The sequence below is a fragment of the Cicer arietinum genome, chromosome 5 (assembly GCF_000331145.2).
Source record: "Cicer arietinum cultivar CDC Frontier isolate Library 1 chromosome 5, Cicar.CDCFrontier_v2.0, whole genome shotgun sequence".
NCBI lineage: Eukaryota > Viridiplantae > Streptophyta > Magnoliopsida > Fabales > Fabaceae > Cicer > Cicer arietinum.
Window position 1 is genome coordinate 56349736 of NC_021164.2, and position 27058 is coordinate 56376793.

The 27058-nt window shown below is 26.2% G+C and overlaps 1 protein-coding gene and 1 non-coding gene across 2 annotated transcripts; one reads left to right on the forward strand and one right to left on the reverse strand.

Moving 5' to 3' along the window:
• Positions 1-964: 964 nt before the first annotated feature.
• LOC101502461 (omega-3 fatty acid desaturase, endoplasmic reticulum-like) lies at positions 965-4635 on the reverse strand. The gene is made up of 8 exons (XM_004500215.4): positions 4192-4635; positions 3969-4058; positions 3765-3831; positions 3583-3675; positions 3300-3485; positions 3122-3202; positions 2121-2258; positions 965-1435 (listed from the first exon to the last, which is right to left on the reverse strand). The coding sequence occupies exons 1-8, from the start codon at positions 4506-4508 to the stop codon at positions 1244-1246; spliced, it is 1164 nt and encodes a 387-aa protein (XP_004500272.1). The 5' UTR covers positions 4509-4635; the 3' UTR covers positions 965-1243.
• Positions 1616-1687, forward strand: TRNAH-GUG (transfer RNA histidin (anticodon GUG)). The gene has a single exon. It is a non-coding gene; the product is annotated as a tRNA-His (tRNA).
• Positions 4636-27058: the final 22423 nt, after the last annotated feature.

A 27058-nucleotide genomic window follows, 5' to 3' on the forward strand; every position in this document is an offset into this window, starting at 1 on the left:
ACTAACTACTTCTTAACTAACTAACTAAGTGGTTAGTTAATTAGTTGGCTACATACAATCAACTAACATGAATTACACAAAACTGGATACGAAGATCGATCTTCGTTTTTCAATCACAAACCAAGATCGGTCTTGGTTTCCAACAAACTATAGTCTATTCTATTATTTATTAAACTGAATACTTATTAATTATTATTTCCGATCGATGGTTTTAAATTAAGCATCATCATTGCTAAACCAAAGCAAATTTCAACTAAAGAAAAAGAAAGCACATAATAAAACTAAAAAATAAATTGTACTCTCAATTCAAATTCAAAGTTATATTCTTTTTTATACTCTTGATAGTAAATTCATATATTATCAACATATGTATTTTGGGCCATGACTTCTAAGGCCCAACTATACAGTTCTTCAAAATAATCATTTTTGGGCTCATCAATCTTCAGATATGACCTCTTGTAAATAATCGTCCAGTATAGACTAGGGGAGAAGTTTAACATGGTTGTGTCATTTTTAAGTATAGTTTGAGTGACAGCCAAAAAATACTCACAAGGTTGTGTAGGATATTTGAATAGTGCAAAAAAATTCCTAGTAGGAAATAAATTAGATATAGCTACATGTTAATAAAATATTATAAATTGCTTTGTGCATCTGTTATGTGTACTTTACTCTCTTATTTTGGTTTTGCACTTACTAACAATGCATTTAATTTTATGCAAATTTGTCTTTTATGTTCAAAAATAAACTAAATGTTTATCACTTAATTCTTTCAAAAACAATCATGATGAAGTTCTAAAGAGAAATTTTTGAACTAAAATGCAATCATTTTTTGTATTTATTTCTCTCACTTATTATTTTTGGTTGGGCCACTTTCAACCAAAACCGGATCGTGACCAATAATCAGCCTTACATTGTTTGTTAAAATCAAACAATTACATTTTATTTTTCACTCTTACAATACATATAATAAAATCCCCTTCTATATTCTCATTACAAGACCATTAATTTTCTAGGAACGATTACATGTCAAACCACCTAATTGATGAATATAGAGAAATATAAGCATTTTATAAAAGTAACTTCAAAAATAATGGATTATTGAAAAATAAGTGCATTTCTAACATGCATAATAAACAAAATCTTATAGATATCAATCACCTAATTCATTCGGTGAGCTATGGTAAAACATTGTAAGTAAGTTAAGAAATATTTGAACGGCACAAATAAATTGAGCACAAAAATGTTACTCAGACTTGGTCCAAGTATTTTCGTGGAGCTTAGGATCTGTTTGGTAGAACACGATGTCTCCGGAATCGCTTACGAAGTGGTCCTGGCTCATGCTTTGCTGGAAGTACTTTAATAGATGGAATGGGAACGGCCCAGATTTCTCTGGCTCACGATAATAATTTCCAAGTACTGGCTTTGCTGCTTGTGTCTGAAATTAGTTTCAAACAAAAACATAACTTTTAGTTACAATGGAAAAAAAAAATGTTTATTTTTGTGTTACTATTAACACCCCTGTTTTAATAATGTTTTTGAATAATCTTAGTTTTTGAATAATGTTTGTTAAGAAAAATTGAATTTCATTGGATTTGCTTCAGAAGATAACACAAATGTGGCTGTAGTTTAGTGGTGAGAATTCCACGTTGTGGCCGTGGAGACCTGGGCTCGAATCCCAGCAGCCACAAAAATTAATAATTTATTTTTGAATTTTCCTTCTTTTTGCATTTGATAGTGAAGGCTATTTTTGGGACTTTAACAATCATAAATAAATGAAACAAACATATAACTGTGGAGTTAACTCTAGGATTTGAATCCCTAAACATTAAGGACAAAGTTAGTGAGTAGTCACATTCCACTTCTCCTAAGGCCACTATCAAAGTTAAATTGTGGGCCTTACTTTTTATATTTTTGATTATTCGAGGCCTTTTGCCCCATTGTTAATGAGAAAGTAAAGAGAGAAGGGGACCTCTTTTCCCACCTCGCATGTACACTTGAAAGGGTATTTTATTTTATTATATTTTGTAAAATATATAGTTGCAAATTAGAAAGTAAATTTTTATAAACATTTGAAGATTAAAAATAGGTATAAAAAGGGAAAATGAAGTGAGAGAAAGTACCGCTTCAACCAAATGATAATGGGGAATTTGAGGAAAAAGATGATGAATAACATGGGTGCCAATATCATGATGAATGTTGTTAACCCAACCATAGTCACGATCCACTGTTGTTAGACCACCCCTTAGATAGTCCCATTCCTGTAAAGTTATCATATCATACCATCAATTCATATTCACGGAACAAGTTCCTACATTCTTTTTGGTACCACAAAAATTGTATATAAATATGTTATCTATGTTTCAAAAGTAATATCATTTATATTCGTATTAAATGGGAATCTGTATTTATTTATATTCGTATAAAAATAATAATTTTTTAAAATTAATATTATTTACTGAAAAAAATATTGTACAAAAACATTTTAATTTAATAAATAATTTTCATTTTAAAATGTCTAAAAATAATTTTTCAAAAAACTTAATAAATTTTACTAAAATACTATTTTTAAACTTTAAAAACATTTCAGATCTCAAAATATCTTAAACCGACTAAAAATTATTCTTACTCGGATATCTTTACTTTAAATGTACATGTAGAGATTTTCAATTATAAGTCGGTGTGTAACTTTATGACAATAAAGGTAGATTCACATTCCATATATCAAAAAACAAGAAAGTTCATTTTGTTTGAACTCGAATTGAAGATTATTTTTATAACCAACAACAAAAATGAAATTTTTCACTTTGTTTTTTAGTTTAAAAATATTAACATAAAGAAGAAAACAATGATTTTTTTTTACTGTTTTATGTAAATATTTTGAAATTAGTAATGAAATGTTGAAAAAAAAGGCAGTTTATAATTATTTGTAAAACTAGGTACAAAAAAATAAATAATATACAAAAAAATAAAAATAAATAAAAGTCTCAAACTAAAAATAAAAATCTCAAACTAACTAAGCCCTATTCCTTTGGCTTTTTGAGATTCTATTTCATCGCATAAAACAGCCAACAAAACAGTGACAAAAAATTGAAGAAACAGAGTATTAATATTTTTCTATTACCTTGCCACGATACCAGGGTAGTTTCTGTTTGTAACCATGGTGATGCATATATGTGACAAAGTCTAGCCACATGATGAAGATCTAATAAAAACACATTCAAACAAGTTGTTAGTATTTGTATAACTATTGAACAAGTGTTAAATAACAAAAGAAAATGTCAAAAGTGAGATTTAATTACCCAATATGGAACTCCATAGAGTTTGAACATAGAAATTGGACCCTTTATTAAGGATAAATAAATAAGCACACAAAACATGATACCCCAACAAAGAGTTGAAGTTAACACATCTTTTCTTTCACTTGGTGTGAACAATTGGCTGTAAGGATTGAAGTGTGAACCTTCCTTGCCAGGGCTTCTATTCCACTGAAATGTGGTTCAAATAAATAATAATAAGATATAATTTTAACTATGTATTATATAGAACAAATTAATAACAGTAATGTTGTAAATAATCTCTTACCAAATAAAAAGGGTATGCAAAGATTGGAAAAGGAGAAGTAAATCTCATTGTTTTTGTCATGTTGTCTAAATTCTTGTACATCTTCTCTGTAAGCTGAGACATTAAACAAAGACATTTAATTTTTACATCTTTAGATTTACAATTGAAATAAAAAAAAAAAATTAAAAAATATATCTACATACAGGAACCCATGATTCATCTTTCTCAACATGTCCATGGTTTTGATGGTGAGTTCTATGGCTGATTCTCCTACAAAATCAAATCACATGGTTGTATGGACTCAAATCAGATTTAAAAATTTGATATTAAAAAAAAAAAAGAATATAAAAGATAAAATGAACAAGAAAAGAATATAAAAAAGAGAGAATCAAATTAAAAAAACAGACCATCCATGGTATGGTACAAGAATTGATGAGTGCAAGATATGGCCCACAAAACTATTCAACTTAGGACTATTGGAAAAGCTTCCATGGCCACTGTTCAATTCATAAACACAAAAACCAAAAAAAAAAAACATAATAATAAATCATAAGATTCAAAACAATTAAATAAAAATGCAAAACATAAAATAAATAAAAAATAAATTGAAATGATGAATTTATAAATTACCAATCATGTCCAAGAACAAAAAGAGCCCAAAACATTGTTCCTTGAGCAACCCAATAGATTGGCCAAAAGAACCAAGAATTGAAATGAATAGCAGCAGCTATGAATGTAGTGATAATGAAGAAATCTCTAAGAAGGTAACTAAGAGACCTCCATGGATTTTTGACCCAACAATGTTTTGGAATTGCAGCACGAATTTCTGCAATCTTAAAAGGTGGAGGAGCACTTGGATCGAAATGAGTATAAGGTTGTTGGTGTATTTTCTCATCAAAAACAGCATTTCCAACATGTAACAGAGATTCAGGTTCTTTAACCACCATTGTTGTTGTTGTTGTTCCTCACTCTGCTAACAATGCTGTTGTGGTTGGAGGCTAAGAAAAAGGGGAAATATTATTATTATAGCTAGCTGTAAAATGAGTACAAGACCTAGATGTTGATTAATTCTTCTAGTACACATGGGGTAACCTATATATAACACCATAGAGTAACTACCGTAAAAACAAATAATACTAATTACTATGCCACGCTGGAATATGTTTTCCAACGTTTAAATATCATTTCAAAATCTATTTCAGATTCACATACATATTCAAAATATAAGTAAGGGTCTTTTTGGTCTTTATGCTTAAAATAAATTAATCACTTATATTAATTTAAATAAAATAAAGAAAAATCAAATGTGGCATTTAAAATTTAAGTAATGAAAATGACGTTAATATATTATCATCTCTGTTGTGATTAGAGGTGGGAATAGATCAGGCCAAGCTTTGAAATGTCTGGCTTAAGATTTATTTATTAGGCCTAAGCCTGGCCTACGGCCTATCATAGGCTTTTTTTTCGGTCTGGTCTGGCATTTTTAAAAGTCTGGCCTGACCTGGAAGCATATTTAAAATAATTTTTAAAAAATATGAAACAAACATCCTTTAAACTCTAAAAAATAATTTTTTTTGTCAAATAATAAATTTTTTTTTAAAAAAAAACAAACATACTCATTATTACCTCTTAAACAAATATGGAAGACTATTGATTGATTGACTAATTGAACAGCTATCAAATATGAAATGCATACCAAATATGGAATGCTATCGAATATGGAAGACTACTGAGTGATTGACTAATTGAACAGCTACCAAATATGAAATGCATACCAAATATGAAATCCTATCGAATATGGAACAACTACTGAATATAGAATGTTTACTGAGTAATTGCTTGATAAAATTTAAAATAGGAAATAATATTATTAATATAATAATAATAAAATAATATGAATAAATAATAAAATATATATAGGTTGGTCTGTCAGGTCTAATAGGCTTTTTTATAAGCCTGAGCCTGACCTATTTAAATAAATAGGCTTTAAAAATGGTCTGAGCCTAGCCTTTTTATTAAATAAGTCAGGCTAGGCCATAAGTAGGTCAGACCATAAGTAGGTCAGACTATAGGCCCCTATCAGACTGTCTAGCCTATTATCATCCCTAGTTGTGATTAACATTTAATTATTTATTTATTTTTTTCTATAATTAACTAAAATAAATATTTTACAATATTTAATTCTCTCAATTTTCAAAATACTTTATTTTAATTATATCATTTAATTGATATTAATTTAATTTAACTATTTTCAATTTAATATCTTATATTTATAATATTGATAATTATTAATATCTAATAAATTTTTGATAAAAAATTATATTTCTTCTTTTTTATTTATAAACTTTTTTTAATATTATGATATGATTAAATGTTTTAATTATTTTTAAAACGAAAAAGTATACATTAACAACAACAATACAAGGTTTTCATTAAATAATTACCATTTATACCTTTTTCTTTATTTTATTATACTTTATTGAGCGAATCTATGACAACTTCTTATAAGATGTCAGATATGTAAGACACCCCTAATGGCTGAATTTCTGTGGCTTAAACATATGGCTTATGTGGAGTGGAACAATCATACAACTCCATAAGTATGAATATGTACTAATTATGGAAAATATATACTGATTACGGAATTTTAGTAGACAACACATAAATTGATTGGAGTGCTTAAAATGTCAATTTTATTTATCATTTATATTTGTTTAAGTCGTGATGATTTTAAATACATCAAATTAGAAGTAAATTAACTCATCGAAAGTCTAAACAAAAGTATTGTGCGCTTTAATTTTGGAAGAAAACTTGTATTACCGTGATAACTTGTATTAGCGTGATACGTTATTGAGTCAATTAAAAACCTTATACTTTATTTAAAATAGGAGTCTTTATTGGAAAAAAATTCAAATTCTATTGGAAAGGATATTCATAGATAAAATTTTATGATAATTTATAAAAAAAAACAACTTTCACTTCATAAATTGTTTTGTAGAAATAAATTAAATTCAATATTAAAGTTTAAAAGAGACTTCTTATCATTTATATACATACATTAAACTCAAATAGAACTCTATAATAATTTATAAAAAGATTTAAAAATTAAAAATTGCATAAAATTAAATATTATTAAATATGTTTAAATACTTTTTATGAAAAATGCACAAATCAGTCAGATTTTAAATTCAATTTTTAAAATTTATTTTAATATTACATATATTTCAAACATAATTCATTAATATTATTTCATAATATTAATTTTGAGTATATTAAAAATTATATTTTAGATATTTTACTTTTATATTCTCTTACTTATCAAAATTCTCCATTATCGTAATTTATATATAAAACAATACTTTTTTTCAATTTTAGGTCGTCGCATTACCTCTTGAAGAATTTTTTTTTTCTTCGACAAAAGGTCGCATCCTGAAGATGCAATTATCTATTATCATTTTTTTTATAATAAATAATTAATTGTAATCAAATTATATTAATAAAATCAAACAAAATATATTTAAATAATATAATTAAATTGATGTGCTCAAACTAATAAAGTATTAAATTATTTTAATAAATATTTCCTATTTCTTCTTGTGATACCATATCAATTTTGCAACAACAAAAGAGAAATTAGAGGGGAGTTGTTAAAACAGCTTTATTTGTTCTGTCACATCTACTTAACTGAATTAACTTTGTATTTTTGAGGCTAAATTACATCTGTGGTCCATTAACTTAATTTCAGGTAATGTTTTAGTCATTTATCTTTTTTTTTTCGACTTGGTCCTTTATTTTAATTTTAAGTGACAATTTGATATTTTATGTTTTAAAATTTCAACAATGTTGTCCTTTTTTATACAAAAATTCAAAAAAAATTTAAATCAAAACTAATAAAATTAATTATATTCTTCAATATAATACAATTTTAATCAAATTCGTAACGCAAATCTTCAAATAAACTCATATTTTCATACTTTATTTGATATTGTTATAAATAAATGACTAAATCGAGAAGAAAAAAAATAAAGGACTAAAACGTTACCTGAAATTAAGTTAAGGGACCACAGATGTAATTTAGCCTATTTTTTATATAATTTAGTTTTTTAATTATTTTTTATTTATTAAATTAATGATTAATTATTTGTTATAAAAAATAAAATCACAACAGATAACCGCATACTGCAAAATATTATATATATATATATATATATATATATATATATATATCATGTGATCGCATCATCTTGTTGTGTCATCTGAAAGGTTAAAACAAAGTATGACATTTTGTATATAAATTTAGTATAATAGAAAATTTTAAATAAAAATGAGATATAAAAGAAATTCAACTTTTTTTGTCTATGATAAATTTGTGGATATTTTTCTTTTCAAAAAATTATGTATTGTACTCTATATTGAAATTTATATAGTAAGATATTTTAAGATTTTTTTTTCTTCAATAAGTTGTCAATAACAAATGATTAATTGGGGTATTTTTCTTCTATATCTCATTTTAATTAAAAATTATTCGTTTCGTTGTATCATACATTTAAATTTATATACTAGTAAATTTTTTATGTAACTTTTTTTTTAATTATATTATTTTAACAATTTCCTCCTAATTTGTAGATATATTAACAACTTTCTCTCATTTCGTAAATACATTAACAACTTTATTCTATTTTTATTGAGAAAAAAATAGGTAGAAGTTGTTAACAAAAAAGAAGTAAGTTGATAATTTATATATAAAATAAGAGAGAGTTGTTAAATAATATATTATTTTTTATTTAATAGATTAAGAGAAAAAATAGGAGAGAGTTGTGGTTTTTTTATTTTCAATACCCCTTATTTCAATACAAAAATACCAAATTACTCTTTTTTGAAAACTATATTAAAATACATTTTTCTATTGGTTATAAATCGTCTTTGCAAATGACGACTTCCTTTATAAAGTTCGGGTTTTCAAAGTCCACTTTCTTATGCGATTCTTTTTTAAATTTTAATTTTTTTAAATTAAAATATATATAATTCATAAAAAACAACAACACCAATTTTAAATTACGTACATTGACTAGAATTACTTATAACATTTAGACATTATTTTCGAAAATTATGAAGTCCTAAATTCAAATTTGATTCATAATATCAAAACAAACAATATTAATATTTATTATATTGAGACTTAAGTGTTTTTTTACTAAATATAAACTAATAATTAACAACAATACTTAAATATGATTTTAGTCTAGCAATTTTAGAGTCACCTTGATTATATTCATTGCAAACGATTTTATTTTTGGAATTGACTATATGATTTTAATTTACTCTCTTATCAATTTTTTTTTCGTTGAAGTGAACATAAAATACTTACAGTGAAGTCTATGATTAATATCAGTAATCCGGACTGATCAAAACTTTAAACCAACCACCTTATTAAATCTTTTTAATTATTATTTAAAAAATAAAACAGATAAATTAGAAATTATTTATGAATTGGGAATTAGGTTTTTTGATGGAAGGAAAAAGATCCCTCACAATTGAACCATCTAATTTGACTCGGTTTTTAAAACATTATTTAACTTTAAAAAGATATAACATTACTTACTCACCAAATTTGTATTTATAGATTCTTAAGAACTACATTTTTATCTATTATAAATAAACTTATAGAAATTTAAGTAACAATGGTCAAACATTTAGAAACTTTGAGGTACAAAAGTAACAAGAGATTGAATCATGTTTTAGTTGGAAATATAAATCGTAGAAGTTATACCATCTTTTATTTTTAATTGTCCTCCAACCGTAACCAAAAGTAAATAAAATTTGTCGGTCTAATTTTAGCTATATGAAACTTAGCTCAAATAAAAGTAAAATTAGACATAACATTAATGCTGCAATTGCAATAAAAATTAATATCTAATATTATTTCAATTGAACTTTAAATTGCCATTTTCCCATTATATTATTATGAATATGAAATGGATATGGGAGTTCATCCTTAATTAAAGTCCATGTGTTTAATTTAATACTCTCTCCATCTCACTATGAGATACTCATTTTTTTTATAAAAAAATCTTATTTTATTTTTACTATATTTTTTTAATTATATTATTTAATTAATACTACTTACACTACTTTTAATATAATATATTTTATTGTAAATTTGTAAATTTATGATAGTGATAATGGATCAACACTTAACAAAAATAATTTTATAAAAAATAATATTGTTTAATTTTATATATACATATTTCTTAATAAATATAAAAAAAATCAAATAAATCATTCATTACGACACACAAGAAAACTATACTATTTGCCAACTTTATGGGTTGCTTATTTGTTTTTGACAAGTTATGGTTTGCATATTATGTTTTGATAGTGATGTTTTGATGAGATTAAATTCATCATGGAATAGCATCATTTGTTTCCCAACTTCACACGACATGTGTGCTTTAATTGCAACCAAACGACAATAAATGCAATAAGGTGATCAAAGTAAAATCCATGTTTCAATATTTTTAATCAAAATACTTCTTGAAGTCTTTTATATTTCACAAAAATAATAGTTTCATCATTTATGTTTTATTATAATATATATGTTCTTAAAGTTTAGAGTAGTTTTCGTTTAGATTATTTATATTTTTACTTTTCTGATTTAGCTCTTTAAGTTATATAATATTTACATCGTTAGTCATTTGTCTCATTTTAAGCAATTATTAGTACAATTAAAAACATCTTATAATTAAAAATTCTATTAAATGTTGTAACAATGAGTCTCTCAACTAATCTTTTAGAAAACAATCATCAAACCTTATAAATGTAATATAATTTTTTATTTTTTTACAACCATTTAGACACATAGATAGTTCTATCTATAAAAACTTGATGATAAAGGTCTATCTACATAATCAATATCATCAACTTCATTCACTTGTAAACTATCATAGATAATAAAGTCAATGTGATGTTTGAATTATATCTTAATAGTAATTCAAGAAAAATATCAAATTTAATGGTCTACATGCGTAATTTAATATAACTTAAAGATTAACGATGAAAATAAAATATAACTTAAATGATTAAATTGAAAAAATAAAAAGTTAAATGATCTAAGCGAAAATGGAGCTAAACTTAGAGTATCTAAGTGTTGAAAAAGAAAACATAAATAGTCAAATTGTTAATTTCGTGAAACATAAAGGATCTCTTAAAGTATTTTGTCATGTTTTTATAAATAAAACAATAAAGGATGTAATATTGCTAACATGTTACATGAGCCCCTTAAGAATATAGATGTTAAAGATTTCAAAAATAAAAATTTGATATTGAAAAAAATAATGTTTGAACTTTTATAGAGTTTGATACGCAAATTCTAAAATAAAATTTCTACTTTATAAGGGAGATGGATAATGTTTTTAAAACAAAAGATGTTTAATAATATTAGTAATCTATTAATATTATGTTGGTGATGAAGTTTGAACCTTTGACTTCTCTATCACTCCACTTCACCTCAGTTACCAAACCAACTTTATATTCCTAGAGATAGGTAACTTATTATCAATATATTTTTGAGGTATTATTACCAAAACTTTTGAAAATTAAAGTTGTAGTACATAATTAATTGAAGGCAAAAATACACCTCTAGTCATTTATGTTTAACTCAATTTTTGTTTAGATCTTTTAAATTTATTTTTTTATGATTCGATCATTTAACTTTCATTTGGTTTGTATCATTAATCTTTATGATATATTAAATTATGCATATGATTCTTTAAGTTTGAAAGTTTTCTCGAATTACTGTCATAAAATGTTAAGATCTAATCAAAATATCCAAACAAATTGAGTGTCCAAGTTATTTGCATGTGAAGGAAAGTAAAAACATTGATTATGTGAATATACATTTATTACTTTTTTAAAAGGCTATACATGTGTTTAAATTATTGCAAATAATATATATATATATATATATATATAGAAGAAAGTTAAAGAAATTGATTATGTGGGTAGATCTTTATTACCTTGTTTTTAAGGTTATACGTGTGTTTAAATTATTGTAGAGAAAATCAAGAAATATATATCATTTTTAAGATTTAATAAATGTTTTCTGAATAATCAGTATAAAGGACATATTGTCGTGGTATTTAAAATTTGAAGAATTAGTTTCTAATGATCAAATACTTCCAGTTGAATTAATTATTGTACAAATTGAGATAAATGACTAAATTGGTCATTAATCACTATTTTTTGTGTCATATTCTTTTTTTTTTTTCAGATAACAAAATTTATTAAGTATAAATTTGTTTTAAATAAATATTTGTAAAAATAGTAGAATATGGCAAAAATAGTTGAACTCATATGATCAAAAGCATTCAGTTGAATTCATTATTCTTAAAATTGAGATAAAAGATTAAATTATAATAAAATTGGTCATTAATCATTAGATTAGTTATTAATCACTAAATTTTGTCATATTCTACTACTTTTATAATTAAAATTAATAAATTTTTATCTAAAATATACTTTTTTAAACAAATATCAAATTAATTGATTTTATTATCAATTAAAAAAATCATACAAAATTGATCACATTAATTTAATAAATAATATTATATTCAGAAGCATCTAAAAAATAAATAATTTTATATAAAAAACATCTAAAAAATAAATTTGATAAATTTTTTGAACAATTTTAATAAAATACTATTATGACTTTTAAAATGTCTCATTTTTTTTATTTTTTCTTAGATTTCTATACATATTGGATTGATTCGAAATAAAAGTATTGCTTCTAAGTTTTAACAAATTTTTTATGGGATTTAAGCCAATGTTTCTTTAATAAGAAGACAGCCATTCGTACCCTCTTTAATGATCAATGAGGAGTTTTCGTGTCTCTTTGCTCATTTGTGCATTAAGTCGAAATAGTGGTGCATATACCTCAGTAGTACTATTAGTAGTTAAAGCAAATAAATTCGAAGTAATGCTCGACATACTAAATGTAAACACATTTTGATCAATGGACTTAAAATATTTTGAATAAGCCATCATAAAAATAAATTGAATAATATTAATATTCAAAATAATATTATTATATTAATGATTATAAATATTTATATAGTCAATTAGTTAAATAATTAATTAATATAAAATAATTAATTAGTTAGTGTAACTAATTAATTAACTTAATTAATTAACTAACTGATATATCTAACATCCCCTCGTGCTATAATGTGTTTATTACACTTTGAGTTTCAAAAATGTATAATAAAATACATAGTTACAAAAAATGTAAATGTCGAAATACATTGACAATAGAATTTTGAAATGTTGAAAATATTTTTTGAAAGACTTATTCTTCACGTGAAATAAGAACATGAAATTTTTCAATACAATCTTACATCTTTGTTTGGTTATTGGCTAGAACTTTTAATTGAGAATCCAATCATTGGCTAGAACTTCTAATTAAGAAACAAGAACAATGTCGTTTTGTTATTGCTGGTAATTTTTCAAGATCTTACTTGCATTTTTTTATGCTAATTTGACTAAGAAGAAGGATTTTTGCCACCAAAATTTGTTGGTTTTTTCTAGCAATCTTCAACAAATGTCATTGACTCTATCTTTTTCATATTTGACGAAAGTTGTTTATGTTGAAACAATGTTAATATCAAAACATTAAAGAAGTATTGAGATTTGGAATAGCTTTGTTGCAAACATGTTGCCCTTAATGTCTATTGTTTGATTTTTTTTTTTTTATTATCATTCTCACGATGAAATAATTATAACTTAAAATTTTAGAGGAACCGATTGAAAATGAAGAAAAATTGAGAAATAACTAATTTTAAATGAAGAAAGAAAGAGAGAAAAACGAACAGGTTGTTCAAGAATCAAATGTGGAAAGAAAAGATAAACCAATTAAGTTTATATGAAAAGTTTTCCAATTTTTTTTTTTGAAAAAGAAAATAGCTAAATTATTAGCTCTCTTTACCATATTACGTTTTATATTAAGTCTAACTCATTCATATAAACCAACTTGTAAGGTGACGGGTATCACAATTTATAAACTATTATAGAACTCTATCTCTTATCCATATGGAACTTGGATTTTCCTAATACACTTCATCACGCCAAACAATATTGGAATTGATGTGGGTATATAAATGATGGATTGCTCGATCGAGTAGACTCTGATATCATCTTAAATTTTATATTAGACCTAACTAATCCTTACAAAATTGGTTTGGTATGTAAGGATAAAGTTGATTTTAAAAATAACTTGTTTTTGGATAAAATAAGGTTAAATTTATTTTTTATTTATTATGAAAATAGTTTTTCTTACCAAACAATTGAATTCAAGTGGTTAATGAATTTCAGATAAGAATGAATTGTTCGGGAGAGTCCGAGTTCAAATCCTCGATTGAACAATTCTTAGGAAAACTTTACTTACCTCCCGACCGAACTCTGAATTATTAGGGTCTCATTCCCTTGAGAACCAGATGATTAAATCAAAAAGAAAATAGTGTGTTTTTTTAGTAAAAGACAATATTCATTTTTTCAATTTGGAAGAGTTCATTAGAAGCAAATACAAATTCAACATCACTAAAACATGAAAAGGAATGAAATCTATGGAAAAAAATTCCAACAATCAAGGTAATAACATAAAACGAAAAAATGCATTGATAAAATCAAAGCGATACCTATAACTCTGGATCTAAAACATTTACAATCTAGTCGTTGATTGAATTTATAGTTCATCGAGGTTGATCTGTCAATTTAAACAAAACAAAAACCTCAACAAAACATAAATATAAATAATACTGCACCGAAACGATAAACAAAATAACATCCAATTGATACGTCTAAATCTCAAGAAAAATGTTATCTATGTGAAAATAGTTTTTTATTAACCTTATTAGAACCTATCTAATAGTGAAAATAGTTTTTTTTTTAAACTCAAAACGATGATTATTTTTTAACTTTACTATTTTGTCAAAATTGATATTTTATTATTATTATTATTATTATTATTATTATTATTATTATTATTATTTATTTATTTTTTGACTTAATTATTTCAATATAAAAAAAATATTAATTCAGAAGTAAAATTTAGAACACAAACCAGAAAAATAACCCGAATGGGACCTAAATGAATAAAGAGAGTGTATGTTAGCTGTTAGCATGTTGCATTCTCCTTCAGAACCATACAAATGCCTACCACAATTGGGGAAGGGAATGTGACACATCGTGACATTTACCAAACAATGTTCATGGTCATTTGAGATACTCAACAAACTCTTAACTCATTTTACTATGATCAATTTTAAACTGAACCATCATTTCATAAGACAAAATAAGACATTTAAACCATAAATGAAAAATCAATAATTGATATTTAAAATATAATTTAACCATTTAATTAAATAGAATCTTGCAGATGAGCTTAATTGCTGTTCGATTTTTGTGGTTAAAATTAATTTTAAATAAATAATTTTACAAAATTAATTTTGGATAAAAATGAATGAATTAATGTAAAATAATTTTGACAAAGTCTTCAATCTCAACTTTAAATTAAAATTGAATCAAAAGATTTTGAATTAATTTTCTTTTAAAAAATTAATAAATATCATCATAAATAACACACACGAACGATTGTAAGATTCCAGATTTGAGTCCGACAAAACATCTAATAATTTAATAATATTGATATTTATCAATTGAATTATAATTTAAAATTAAATTAAAATTTATTTTACGTGTGTATTTATAAAACTAATAAATCACTACGAAAATGTTATGTCCGATTTCTTGTTAAAGAAATATTTGGTGCTAAATATAGGAAAATAATACATATTTCAAGATGAATTTATTAGTAGGTATAAAAATATTTAAGGTCGATGTTATATTTTCTAAGACTAACGTTTTCAAAATTAATACATTAAATGAGCACATTGATTTTGATAATTTTGTTTTTCTTCTAATATATAGAATAAGAGGGTGAGTTGGAGAAACTAGACATAATAAAATTAAAAAACACAGTCACAATACAAAAATACTAAGGTGAAAATTCTAAAACTTGAAGAAAATAATACGACCATTATTTACTGAAAATAAAGAATAATAATAAATTTTTTTATTTTATGTATATTTTTTTTAATATTCTATAGTCTCGAATACATTAATATTTTTCAAATCAAATATTTTAACTACATTCCATAATTCTAAAAAAAAAAATCAAATATAAAAATTAAAAATGTACAATTTTTTTACTGTACAAACTTTTTCTAATGTAATTATTTTGTTTATTTTTGACTAACTTTTTTTAATGCATTTTCGGATGTTTTTCCTCTATAAAACTTTGTTTTGCACGTGTGCGAATCACTTGGAGAATTTTTTTTATATATAATATTATCTTCTTGCTGCTTGCTATGTTCGTCCAATGCCATCTGTTTTTACTCAATTCAAGGCCATCTCTTTTTCGTTAAATTAATTACTTTCAATAATCATATAATAAATTAATATTGACTAATGATTTAAAATTATAGTTGATACATGGTTTTAAATTGCAATTATTATTTGTAATTACGCTGTGAAACTTTATATCTCGAGAAAATATGAACAAACTTAATTATTGCAGTTTAAATTACAGTTTCAACACTTCTGTAGAGACATTTAATTTTGTACTATTACGGTCGTAGTAACTTAAATCTATATCGGGATAATTTTTTTTCATAAGTGACAGAATTTATTCCTCACATTAATTGGATAATTTATAAATATTATAAATATAATTGGTTTTGATCCCATGGACAACTCAGAAAAGATCCGTTGGGAAATATTCTTTACTGGCATATGGAGTCAAATATATGTTGCCTCGTCACATTAAACAACAATGACTGTCGTATTCTTCTCATACGCTCGTGTAAGATGGTAGTTTTCTCTCACACTCCATTTTTTTTTTTACTAAATTTCACTCGATTTTGAAAGTACACATTACTAATTCTTATTTATGTGTTATACTAATTATTATACATTATCTTGTTTCTCTTATAATAATGTTGCATTTGACATTTTGAAATAGATTAAATAAAATAATTTTATTAATCTATCTTTTTTAATTATTGATATATTCTTTTGAAGGTAAAGGGGATGATAAGGTAAATATCACCAATTAAAGATTTATAGCGAGAATTTGAATTTGAATTTGAATTCAAGATATGAAGTTTAACTTAATAACATCGATATTTGTCAATTAAACCATCAAGAACATTGATATATTAGAAGACATGGTATTTGTTAAATTTTATTTTTACAAATGTGAGACTTGAGACTTATTATTAGATAGGTGAAATATAAATTTTAGACATAATATGATACTAGTATACTCCCTCTTTCTTAAAATATAAACAAAAATAAATGAAAGAAAATTGATGTATATGAAGTAGGTTATATATTAATTTTATTTAATTTATTTTTTTAAAATATTGTTTTAGATTGAAAATGTTGGAAACCAATAACGTTCTTGATTTTGAGTGTCAGAAAAAGGAGAACGTTAAATGTTCTCCGTATTCAGTTTTGTAATTCAAATTAAGTTTGATTGTATGTAATCAACTAACTAACCACTAGTTTAGTTAGTTAGTTAGGTAGAAGTTAGTTAGGAATAATTTGATAAAAGCTATGTATAAATAGCATATTCATTTCTCAATAAAGACAACACATTCATATAATTCCTTTATTTTTTGGTTTACTTCCATTGCAAATAGTTTAAAACACTAACAATTGGTATCAGAGCCTGGTTTGGCCTGATGAGGGAGCAAAGCACTAGGATCAAGTCTAGTGGTGGGTAACTCACAATTGATGGGAGAAATTGTTGGAATTCAATTATGAGTGGTTAGTCTCACATTGACTATGAATGGAGGAAATATTGGATATATAAGAGGAATTACCCATAAACCTAATGCCTTAAGGTTTTGAGTTAAGATGTGTGTCAAAGTCTCTTAAGGATCCTGAAGCAATGATCTTGGTAATTCCTTTCAATTACAAGTGCAAGGTGCACAAGAAGAAAGGTGTCAGCTTGATGTGAAATCTGCATTTCTGAATGGATGGATGAAAGAAGAGCTTGGAACAAAAGAATTGATTCATTTTAAATTGGCATTGGATTCATCAAATGCACAGTCAAATATGGAGTTTGTTTGAGACATTACACACTAAATGGAGAACCAACAATGATCCTAATTTGCCTATATGTGGATGACTTACTAGTTATTGATAGCAACAAGCAAGAAATTGAACAATTCAAGGAAATCATGAAGAAGGAGTTTGAAATGACAAATTTGGACATGCTGAATTATTTTTTGGGTATGGAGTTTACTGAAATTGAGGAAGGTCTGATGATGCATCAGAAGAAGTATGCTAGAGAAATCTTGAGAAAATTCAATATGGTTGATTGCAACGTTGCAGCCATTCCAATGGAGATCACTGCAAAGCTAGAAGCATACATTGAAGAAGAGTTGGTTGATTCGACCTTATTCAAGCAAGTTGTTGGTTCCCTAATATATTTGTGCAATACAAGACATGACATCTGCTATAGTGTGAGTGTGGTAATCCAATTCATGGAGAGACCCAAACATTCTCATTGGCTGGCAGTTAAGAGAATCATGAGATATATCAAAGACACAATTGAGCGTGACATTCTGTTTGTAACAAATTTAAAACATGAAAATGAAGACTAGGTGGGATATTCAGACTCAAATTGGTGTGGAGACAAGAATGGTAGAAGGAGCACTTCAGGTTATGTATTCAAATTCATGAAATCTTCAATAGCATGGAGCTTAAATAAGCAGCTTGTGATAGCATTTTCATCATGCGAAGCTGAGTACATTGCTGACAGCTATGCAACCTGCCAAACATTGTGGTTGGAGTCATTAACAACAGAGCTAAAGATGGAAATTTGCAGACCAATTCCATTGCTGATTGACAACATTTCAACAATAAATCTTGTTGATTGAGACAATGTTTCACTTCTTAAGAGATCAAATTGGAATAAGCAAGTTGAAGCTCATTTATTGTCAAACTGAAATTCAGCTAGCTGATATAATGATCAAGGCCTTGAGGACAAGTAAATTTGAAGAGCTAAGAAGATTGCTAAGTGTAATATCACTTAGAAACTTGAATTAAGGAAAAGTGTTAGAAACCAAGAACGTTCTTAGTTTTGAGTGTCAGAAAAAGGAGAACGTTAAACGTTCTCCGTATTCAATTTTGTAATTCAAGTTAAGTTTGATTCTATATAATCAACTAACTAACTAACCAACCACTTGTTTAGTTAATTAATAAAGTAGAAGTTAATTAAAAAGAATATGATAAAAACTATCTATAAATCACATATTCATTTATCAATAAAAACAACACATTTATATCATTGATTCCTAGTTCACTAAAATCGGAATACTGATACTCTTTTAGGTGCTTAATATTTTTTTTCTTGAAATCTTGTGGGGTTGCAACATTTTTCACACATTAGTTTGTTGGGGTCTCAAAAAGCGGTTAGCTCTTGGTCTAGCAACTTTATATTCTGTCCATGTCTGGTTTTGTACCTTTATGTCATGTGATATTTTATAAACTAGTGGACTAATTAAAGATATTTTATAAAAACTATTTTTAAAATTATTCTATAAATAATTATGATGTTGGACATGTAAATTTATATACAACATCAATAAATAACAATTAAAACTTTTTTATTAATGTTTTCAACTAAATCTTACAAGGAAATTAATTAACACTTAAATATATATTTCTTTTGTTTTAAAACATAAACTAAAAAAATATATATGTTTGACTTGAATTTTAAATTAAATATAAATTTTTTAATTTAGTGTTTTAGTATATTTTGATGTATTCTAACGCTTACAACTAAATATATACTATCTTTAATTATTTAGAATAAATATAACAATTTTTTAAAAAAGTTTTTGTTTATAATTAAAATGGAAAGAAGAATATCTGAGTGGCTTTGTCATTTGCCCTCGCTAGTCGCTAGATCCATCCAAAAACATAAAAACAATAATTTATAGTTGAGATCGTTGCTGCATGTTTCGCATTTTTTTGTTTGTCTATTATGATTGAGATCTAGTATAGTGTAAAAGATTCCAATTTTACTAAGCATCCATTCTAGTTATTTTTTCTAATATAAAAAATTGCTTGTTCCAATATTATAAAATGAGTATCTTTTGGGAGAATAAAAAGTTTGTCTTTGAAGCTGCTCCAAACATGTCTTTCCACTTTATTTAATCGGTGCGGCCAGAAAGTAAAACAATTTATGTTTTGTAACTTGTCCTGCCACCAAAAAGAGCATTGTCAGTGCTTTCCTTCTTCCCTATATTAATTGGCCCCAAATGCCAAACTTGTTGGAGAAATTTACATACCATAGCCAACTTGATTTTCACTTTATACCTTTGCATTGGGATGTATCAATATAAAATATTGGGTTAAGAGCAATTATATACATACCAATATATGAGTTTTTATATGTGCTCACCATAATAACATTTATTTTCTTTATTTAATATAAAACTCTTATTCATCCTTTATATGTTAACAATTTGTTAAGTTTGAGTCTATTCAATCATTTAAATATGTTTTCTTTAAGTAAAAGTTTAAGTACATTTATATGACATCACAAGAACAATCATACAATTGAGTTTAACATTACATATTAAAGTATACTTTTTATTAAATGTGAAATTTATATTTATATTTGACACATTAATAATTTCTTCCTCAATTGTAAGTCTAACTAATCATTTGGTATGCTCTCCCATAGTGAACACTATATTTTTTCACAAACTTTTAAAACAATTAAATATAATTTTTTATTTATTTATATAGTATTTAACAACTATTTTTTCAATTGACATGAAATTCTTACTTATACTTAATATATCAACACTCTTTAAACAATTGTAAATATTGCTTCTATTCCTTCTATTTTTTTTTAAAATTATTAAAAGAGTAAATTAAGTAGTTAAAAGGCAATATAAGAAAAACTTAATATATAATAACAAAGTTTAATAACTTTTTTTGGGTGGGTAAACGACATTAAAAGTGACAGGACATTTTTTCTCTCACTTTTCATAAGTATATAATAATAACTCAACTCAGCCCATCGATCACTTGTGGTGGAAAATAATCAGACCAAAGCAATCATCTTTGTACCTTTTATCTATTATTTTTGTGATTCTTTTGTAGCTTTTAACATAGAGTATTTATGAACATGATTTTAATTTCAATGTTTGTAATAATTGTACATAGGGTTCTCATTAGATCTAGGTTCCAATTTCAACTTTGTAAAATAACAGTAATTTTTAGTTACATTAATTTTTATTAATTGATATATAAATAGCATATTACATAGAGTAAATAGTTACTAAAGGTACTTCAGTTCCAATATGAGGTTCCAAACTGTGCCTAAAACCAATTCTGTTTAATAGAAAAGTTAAAAAAAAAAAATGTTTTCTAAAAATCAATTCTAGTAACTCAGACAAATGGTAGTTGTTTTAATATTGAATATCCTCTTGAACCACTTGACCTATGTTTTTGTAATGAAAGCTGAATTTGCCTCATATGTGAAATTTGTCAGTTTACGGTGAATGTAAAGCTAAACCAAACCATGACATTGACATATATTAGTTTGTTGACGGTGTAACAAAAAATCCTATTTAGTAGCTGCATTATCAATCAACAATATTCCGAAAGTTATGGTTGAAATTTCTTTGTTATCACATTTATTCCATATTGGGTAGAATGCCAATGAGTATACTTTTTGTTATAAACAATAGCGGCTAGGGTAGGCACCCCAAGACTATTAGATAGATGTCAATAGAACTAGGGTAGGCGGCACCCCAAGACTATTAGATAGATTAGATAGATGTCAATAGAGATGAAAATAAGTTATATCGTATCACTTGATCTACTTATAGCATGACATATTTAATAAAAATATTATACTCATACTATTTTTATAGTTTATTTATTTAAATAAGACTCAAGATTTATAAATAAATAAAAAAATATTAAGTTTGACAGATTGGACTATATATACTTTATTATTTATTATTGTTATTTTTTTTTATTATTTATTAATGATATTATTTCCTATTTTATAGACTATCAATTAGACAATCACTCAGTAGTTGTTCCATATTCGACAGCGATTCCATATTCGATAATCGTTTCATATTCGGTAGTCGTTCTATTAGGCAATCACTCAGTAGTCATTTCATATTTGTTTGAGAGATAATAATAGGTCCATTTATTTCAGAAAAAAAAAATCTATTTTTTGAAACCAAAAATTATTTTTTAAGGTTTAAATAGTATTTGTTTCAGATTTTTTAAAAATCATTTTGTTAGACAAATTATTTTTTGTTTAGTATACATAGATATGTAAAATATAACATTTAAATATTTTTATGTTAATAAGGCTTTTAAATAGGTATTCAGACCAGACCGGCAAAAAAAAATAAGATAGACCGTAAGACAGGCTTAGGCCTAAAAAGTTAATCGTAAGCCATAATCAGACCTTTCAAAGTCTGGTCTGACCTAACCTATTCTCACTCTTAAATGTCAATGACAGATTTGGAGGTTCTATAGCCGCTACTTGCAGGGCCGGTCTGGATCAGGATAATATAAGGCTTTTATCTTAATCAATTAAATTAAGTCGAACATTTATAATTAATTAATTTATTATTTTATATATTCATAACTGAATTTAATTATTTTGATTTAAAATTTTGAGATTAAAGTCCTAATTTTGACTATTTGATTTTGGGTTGGATCTGACTGTACGGTGCAACAGTTGTGCAAGAGATTTAATTTAGTCAAACTTTTTTTATCTCTTTACTTCTAATACTCTCTGCCATTGCTTCACCGTGTTGCTTCTATAGAGTCATGCTCTTGCGACAACATACTTATATTATGTTTAATTTTCCGTTGAAATTGACAAAAAATCATGGTGGATTATTGTGATTTTACAAAAATTATATTATATAAGTTTTGTAAAATCAGAGTGGTTCAATTGATCATGGTTTTTCTAATCCCAACGTGCTCTTCGATGATGGGAGATATCCTCGAGGAGAAGATTTGCCTACAAAAGAAATAGTGGCTTTAGAAGGATTGTAATCAGGGTCACTCATTGGAATTTAGGTGCACTGGGTTAATAAAAAATAAAAAGTGATGTCTTTGTAATCAAAATTTTTAAAAATTCATTTTCAATTATTTAAAAAAAAAATAGAAATCAGAACAAAACTATTTAATTTATTATGTAAATTGATAGATTTTATATAAAATTTTAACAATTTTAATTTTTTTATTCTATAAGAATTAAGACGTGCATGCATTAAGGAAACAAATAAATGTGTTCAAGTAACTCAATTTTATGTAGTTTATTTTTAATTCAAGTGTTAAAAAATTTCGAATGACTTCTAATTCTTCACACAAATTTTTCCATCAAGATTAGAGGAATTATGATTTTTTTTTTGTAGGTTTCAGAATGTTTACTACATATTTGAAGTTATTAACAATTAATGATATAATATGTAATGCTAGACAAAATTAATAATATTATCGTAAACAATATGCTATACTATTCAAATATTCTATTAAGTGAAAAAATTGTAAAATTTTTTATGCTCTAACAATTAAAGCCTTGAGGGGTCGCTCATCCCAATCGCCAGCAGAATCAAACTTATGAAGAGATGAATATTCAAGTGAGGGTCCTTAACAACTCGTGCCAACCAATCGACCCATATTCATGACTACTAAATAAACATAATTGCCTTGATTGTTATACGATGATATAAGTGGCCACAAAAAGTAAATATTTGTTCAAGTTCTTGCCTTGTAGGGGGTAACTATTTACAAAATGAATGTTTAGACTTAGGTGCCGTATTGTAGCCTTGTAATGGCATTACATTGTTAATGTGTACAATATTTGCCAATTATGTTGTCATTCAGGATATTAACGAATCAAAATTTACTAGATTAAAAAAACATATACTTAAACACATCAATTAATTTTGGTCAATAATTTGAAATTGATCGGATTATATTACACTTTCACCAAATCATTTTCAACACTATTTATTTTTAGATCAGACGACTAAAACCAATAACTACATCAGATAGTTACTACGTGTAATTTGATTTTCATATTAATTGTTCGGTTTGATTTACACAAGACATTGATATCTATTATATATATTTAAATCAGATTCCCGATACCACATCATCATATTTTGCCACATCATCATATTTTGCCACTTCAACATATTTCATCCACATCACCCAAAAAGCTGATGTGTACCTCGTGAAAGTACCCCTCCTCTTTCAACAACTTCTCCTCTTCCTTCCACAATTTCTTTAATACCTCCAAAATCTATTTGATAATATTATTTTATAATAAATTTATAAATTATAAAATTATTTATAATAAATTTATAAATTATTTTATAATTTGATAATAATTTATAATTTATATTATTATCAAATTATTTTATAAGTTATTTTATAGTATTATTAGTCATTTACCAAAAATCTGATGTGGACCTCTCCTCCTTTCTCCCCTCTCAATCATGCTCAATACCTAATCTCTTTCAATCCTGCTCTCAATCCCTAATATCCTAATCCTAATCCTAATCCTAATCTCTTCAATATCAATCGCTAAAATTTTTAATCCCCCTATCTCCCCTTACCATTCCAGAGCATGCAAAATGCTCTATCTTCGCTCCCCGCCCCAAAACTGACCCACCGCACAGCGCCCATTCGCTTCGCGCGCGGGAAGGCAACGAAGTTCAGTTCATGAGACCGCGACGGAGTGGAGCAGCCGCACCTAAACGGTAAGTAGGCGACAAATGTGTGACGCTTCCTCCTCCCCCTCTCTCCCCGGATCAACCTATATCTGGCTCTCCTCCTTCCTCCCCATCTCAATCCTGCTCTCAATCCCTAAGTCAAGGTAAGCTTAAGCGGATAATCTGCAATTCTGTGTGCTAAATGCTAATATTAGCAATAGTAAGTGTATATTATCTTATTGTTGCGGCTGAAGCAATGTAACATATTGGATTAAGAATATAGGGAGATTTAATTGCAATATTTTGTTTGTCAAAGTTGAAGAAATTTAATAATTAAATATTTAAAGAATAATCATTTTATTATTATCACATTAAAGGGTATTCCAGTGATATTAAGAAAATGTGTGTGAAATGAGTGTATTTGGTTACCTATTTATATGTGTTGATTTTGCTTTATTTGCTTACGAATTTGTAATATCAAATAATCCAATATATGAAATGGATATATACATGGATAAATAGAAACAGATTGCAATAAGCAAACACAGCTCACCTGTACCAAAGAGTAACCACCAGGTGAGTATACGGTTTCAAAGGACTCCCATATTGGCGAGCCAACCAAAAATTACAAATATTTAGCTCACCCCTGTTATTTAGAAGCAGGTTTGAAGTGTTCACATCCCTATGAAGCACCCAGTTGTCATGAAGATACTTCACACCTTCTAAAAGCTGGATCATTAAGCACTTCACTTCCTTTTGGCTAAATGGTTGCTTCATTGACTCCATCAATCATTTAAGATCATGTTCCATGTATTCCATTACCATGAAAATACTATCAAGATTTGTAGTTCTATTAACCGGAGTGTTATCCTGCTATCAATAAATTATGTAGTTCTATTTTGGTTAAGATTTGTAATTCCTCTATGATTGAATGCACCAGGATGAAGAGAATGCAAATGCCATCTCCCTATTTGATGTTTATTACAATCATATGCTAAAGGTTGGAGGGTTATTTTCAAGTAGTTATAGTTTATGTCTTACTTTTTTCTTCCCTCAATTTCTTGAAGCTTGCAGAGGTTTTCGCTAGGGATGAAGGTGTTGATTTCAACTACTTCTGAAACTCTTCTCCTTTGACCTTGGGTAATTGATGACCTTGATACTTTAAAATTAAAATGGAGCAACAAGTCCTGGAAGAAGGTAAGTTTCATATGGTGGAAAAAATATACAATTATTTTGATTCAATTTATGCTTCTGACATATTTTGTCCAAGGACAGTTTCATAATCACTTTTCTTTATCATTGCAGGTTATCATATTTGTTGATAACTCTAGTGGAGATATTATTTTGGGTATTTTGCCTTTTGCAAGTGGTCTGGAAATTTGAATCTCTTTTCCGTAACAAAGTTACATGTTCTTTTGTTGAAGTGTTCACGACTTAACGTGGATATATAGTATTAAAGCAAGTGTCGAACCACATAAATTTTGCGGCTTCTGTTTTTTCCTTGTAGCGTGCGTGTTTTACATGTTTCACATGTACAATTTTGTGATTTAGCAGTGGTGGTAGGATAAGGAGAATAGTGTTAGCATTTATATTATTGAACACAATAGATCAATGTCTTTAAATACCTGAAGTTCATTTTTCTTTACATGGAACTTAGAGGGACAACATGTTTGGTAAATCTGTTGTAAGTACTTGTATTAAATCCAATAAACTCTTAATTGTGGATGACATGATTCATAGTCCATTTTAATGCATTTTGAAATTAGAATTTCTTTGAGTGTGGTGTTCTTATGATCTCCTCTTTTAACATATTTTACAAATGTTGTTTTTAATGCAGGTTGTTTTGGCTGTTAATGACTCATCTTCTATCAATTATATCAAATGTAACACAAATTAGATCAATGTCTTTAAATACCTGAAGTTCATTTTTCTTTACATCGAACTTAGAGGAACAACATGTTTTGTAAATCTATTGTAAGTACTTGTATTAAATCTACTAAACTCTTAATTGTGGATGGCATGATTCATAGTCCATTTTAAAGCATTTTGAAATTAGAATTTCTTTGCGTGTGGTGTTCTTATGATCTCAATGATTTACCTGTAAGATCTTAATCAGAAATAATTTGTTTGTTATATTACGAAAATTATGGTTTATTTTTCGTTTACGGGCCTATATTGCCAAATCATTGACTTGTATGATGATTACTTGATTGCATGTTTCCTTGATGTTTTGTACCATGGATTGAAGATTATTGATCTTACAAAGGTGTCACCATAGCTTGCTTGCCATGCCAGTGATGCATATGTTGTCATTTTAGAAGGGATGGTATAAGTTCTTCCTTTGACATTGCATGCTTTTTCTGTTGGGATTAGACAATGTAGCATTATCCTATATAGGCCTTGGTTGGATAAATAGCTTAATTAATAACATAGAGAATTAATGTTTATTAAATAAGTGATTGTATATAAGTTGTTTCTATAATAAAAGATAAAATAAAAGTCAACTACTTTAATATAAACTTTACATTGTTTTCATAAACTATGACAGAGTCGAAGTATTGAAACAAATCTCTATGCTCAATTTAAATGTGATTCTATCCAGATTGCCATGGTAATTCTTTTTATCATTTCTTTTAACTTCTTAAAATATGAGAAATTGAATA